At 35.0% G+C, this 3,558-nt stretch overlaps 1 protein-coding gene across 1 annotated transcript; it reads left to right on the forward strand.

Moving 5' to 3' along the window:
- Positions 1 to 655: 655 nt before the first annotated feature.
- LOC117123791 lies at positions 656 to 3,558 on the forward strand. The gene is made up of 3 exons (XM_033269807.1): positions 656 to 882; positions 1,501 to 1,614; positions 3,487 to 3,558. Exons 1-3 carry the CDS (start codon positions 697 to 699, stop codon positions 3,532 to 3,534), a joined length of 348 nt encoding a protein of 115 aa, XP_033125698.1. The 5' UTR covers positions 656 to 696; the 3' UTR covers positions 3,535 to 3,558.

A 3,558-nucleotide genomic window follows, 5' to 3' on the forward strand; every position in this document is an offset into this window, starting at 1 on the left:
TGAAAATAAACTGGATTATCCATTCCAATCCATTCGAAACTTCGACTAAGGCCAAATTAAAAAAAATACTAGTTTCTCGTCCCTTCGCATATCCATTTTCTCTGCCTCAACATATTTTTGTTTAATTGGCGCTATATAAATGTTTATTATTATTATTATTATTATTATTATTATTATTATTATTATTATTATTATTTAAATATAATTTCCTTTATTTTATGAAATGTACGAAAATCTGGTTAACTCACATCAGTAAAATTCCTCTCTATCGTTCGTGGTTAGGGACACATATGGTATGAATCGTGCCTAGTGCTTCTTTTATTTGCTTTCAATTTGTTTACTTGGTAAAAGTGAGAAACTAGTAGCTGTTTCCCATCCACCATCTTGGATTTGGCATCTCAGAGTAAAAAAAATCCCTCATTCTCCTTTGTTCAAAATATTAGGACGAGAAACTAATCTTTTTTTTTACCTGGCCTAATAGTTTTCCGTGGGCTATCATGGCCTACATAGGCCTAGTTTGTAAATATTAATGTGTTTTTCCAGTACTTACTTGTCACTGTTATATTTTCCTGATTGTTTCTTTTGACTAATTTTAAATCTTTTGAATGAATGAATTAATTAATTAATAAATGGTTTTCGTTTTCTCTAGCATGTGAAAGACAATGCAAAAGTGATTTATATTGCGGAAATTGCAACATGTATTGTGCCTGCAAAATATTAAGTTCTGCCGTTGGAGGAGGCCATAGTGGAAAATACTTAAAGTTGGGGAGTGGCAGGAAAGTGTACTGTACTGATGTAGAAAAAAGGTGTAGACGAAAGCGACTTGGAAAACGAATTTTCACACCTGCTGAAAATTGGGAATCATATATTGAAGAATCAGAAGTAAGAAAATTTACCATTTTATACCATGTAATAATAATAATAATAATAATAATAATAATAATAATAATAATAATAATAATAATAAATAGGCCTAATAATGTTACTAATAATAATAATAATAATAATAATAATAATAATAATAATAATGATAAAAATAATAAACAAACATTTGTTACGCGCCAATTTCAAAACAAATGACCAAAGCCGCGAAAGTATACATAGACAATGGATTGAATAAAGTAGTGGAGTAATAAATATATACCGTACGTAAAGTGATTATGGTGGTGGTTATGAAGATGGTAAGTGGTGGTGATTATGATTATTATGGTATTGATGATGATGACGATGATGATAATAATACTAGTGATGATTATGATGATGATAGTAGGGCAGATGGTGATCATATTGGTAATGATGGTGGCGCCAGATGATGATGATTATTGTCTTGGCGATGGTGATGATTATAATAACAATAATGGTGATTATTAAGATGGTTATGATGATGATGGTGATGATGATAATGATGGGGTTAATGTAAATGCCTGATTGACATCTGCAAAACCAGAATGATACACATTTTACACTACATATTATCATTTTATATTTTTTATCTGCCAGGCTAGTTGGCAGAACCCTAATGTAGGCCTTTATGAGAGCCGCAACTCAATACCTTTTGAAAGTAACGAACAACTATATTCTGAAAGGTCATCATTAAAAGAAATCATCCGCATGGTAACGTATAAGCCTACGTGTATATCTGTAACTAAGTGTTCATCCGTCATGTGCATTTTAACAGTTTTGCGCATTATCAAATTGTTCAAGAAATTCCTTGCGCAGTTTAATAATGTGCAAAAATATTCTTGCGCAATTTGAATTGTTGAAAACATACATTATTACTGTACTTTGTGGGGCTATCTAGAAAAGTAAGATGCGTATAAAACATCCATCCACTCGTCTATGAGACTATCTAGAAAAGAGAACTGGGTATAAAACATGCATCCAATCTATTTAATAATAATAATAAAGATTTATAAAGCGCACATCTCCACCAAAGGTGCTCAAGGCGCATTTATTATATACCAGACGATAGCAAATAATATGCGTCCAATGCAAAGATCAACAATTTACTATGTTACAATAATATAATACAAGAATGTATAAAAACTAGAAAAGTTAATATAGACAGTTGGTTTTTATGAAAAATAAGTTAAATTTTAAGTTTTCATACCTTAAAAATTAAACAGAAATCACATTTTTCTAATTTTTTTTTTAAATTTTTTCATTAAGTGTTTAATATTTGTTATAGGTAGTTTTCGCCGCACGACGTTAACCTTAACTTTAACGTTAGTATTCAACATGCAACGCGATAGCTCCTCCCCTTTTGTAAATAAATCAAGTACTAAAGTACGTCGAGCACGTAAAATCCTAAAATTAACGTACTTCGCAACGCAATATGAATAAATTATGACGTCATCCGTTAACGTTAACGTCGTGCGGCGAAAACTACCGGTACCTAATATTGCCAATATATTGTTAAAATACCACTCCACTTCACTTCATTCAACGAGAACACTCTACGTTAATCACTCTCCATACGTCAGAGAGCGTTCGACTGCACGACGACGGTATGACACTTAAAGGCCAACTCAGACAGCGTCGGCCGACGCAGCCCGACCCGATTTATCGTCGGGGACAGTTTTAAGCCGTCGTGAGAAATATTAAACACGTTTAATATTCTACTACGCGACTGCCCCCGACGGCGCACACCATCGCATCGCGACAACAAATCGCGTCGGGCTGCGTCGTACGACGCTGTCTGAGTTGGGCTTAATAGTTGGATTGTTCATCGGCCAGTCCTTGTACAGGAAAAACTTAAGCCACCGACGATATATGCAAGAGCCCAATTGACGTACCAGTTTAGAAAAAGTTTCTTTTGATTTGCATAAATTATTGTTAAAAATATCGATTTTTGCAATACTTTGTACTAATACATTTAAATTTAACGAAATGATTTTTTTTTCACATCATCTAACCACTCTTTACAAAAGACCCAGCGATGTCACTCTGGTTCATTCATCAAAATCAAAGGTTTTGCGCTGTGATGACGTATTTGTGACGTTACTGGCTCCGTAACATAGCGTCGGAGGCTTTAGTAAAACCAGCCAATGACCAATCCAGCTAATATAGTAGATCAGTGCGGGACGACCTAAATCGTATTGATGTTACTAAAGCCAGGTGCTCAATGCGCCACGACGCGAGCTCAGCGGATTGTTGTTAATCACGATACGTTCAGACTGCCACCAGCAATCAGCATACGGAGTCGCGTCGTCTAACGCTCTCAGAAAGCGAAGTTGGATTAGTGGGCTGACGGTCGTACGACCGTCGTCCGACGCAGTATCTGGCTTAAGAAATCTGCATTGAGTTGTCTGACGCAGTTTTGGTCTGAATTTACGTTGTTTCGCATCAGTACAATTCATACATCACCGTATATCTCACTACGCCACGTCACTACTTTACACCAGGCCACTTCAGACAACTTCCATTACATTACAACACATTACTCTTGTCCACTCCATAATTTCTCTTTGTATTTCTTCTCCATAGATTCTTCGTAAAAGTAACCTGAACTATTACGATACGGACCGACTATAAAATCGATTTTGAGGGAGTTGATCG

Source organism: Anneissia japonica, unplaced genomic scaffold (genome assembly GCF_011630105.1).
Source record: "Anneissia japonica isolate Jap-2015-1 unplaced genomic scaffold, ASM1163010v1 scaffold287629_len218694_cov150, whole genome shotgun sequence".
NCBI lineage: Eukaryota > Metazoa > Echinodermata > Crinoidea > Comatulida > Comatulidae > Anneissia > Anneissia japonica.

Coding starts and splice junctions, on each gene's coding strand:
- LOC117123791 (XM_033269807.1), top strand. CDS start 697: ATGTATTGTGCCTGCAAAATATTAAGTTCTGCCGTTGGAGGAGGCCAT. Junction 883..1,500: donor CATATATTGAAGAATCAGAA/GTAAGAAAATTT, acceptor TTTATCTGCCAG/GCTAGTTGGCAGAACCCTAA. Junction 1,615..3,486: donor TAAAAGAAATCATCCGCATG/GTAACGTATAAG, acceptor TCTTCTCCATAG/ATTCTTCGTAAAAGTAACCT.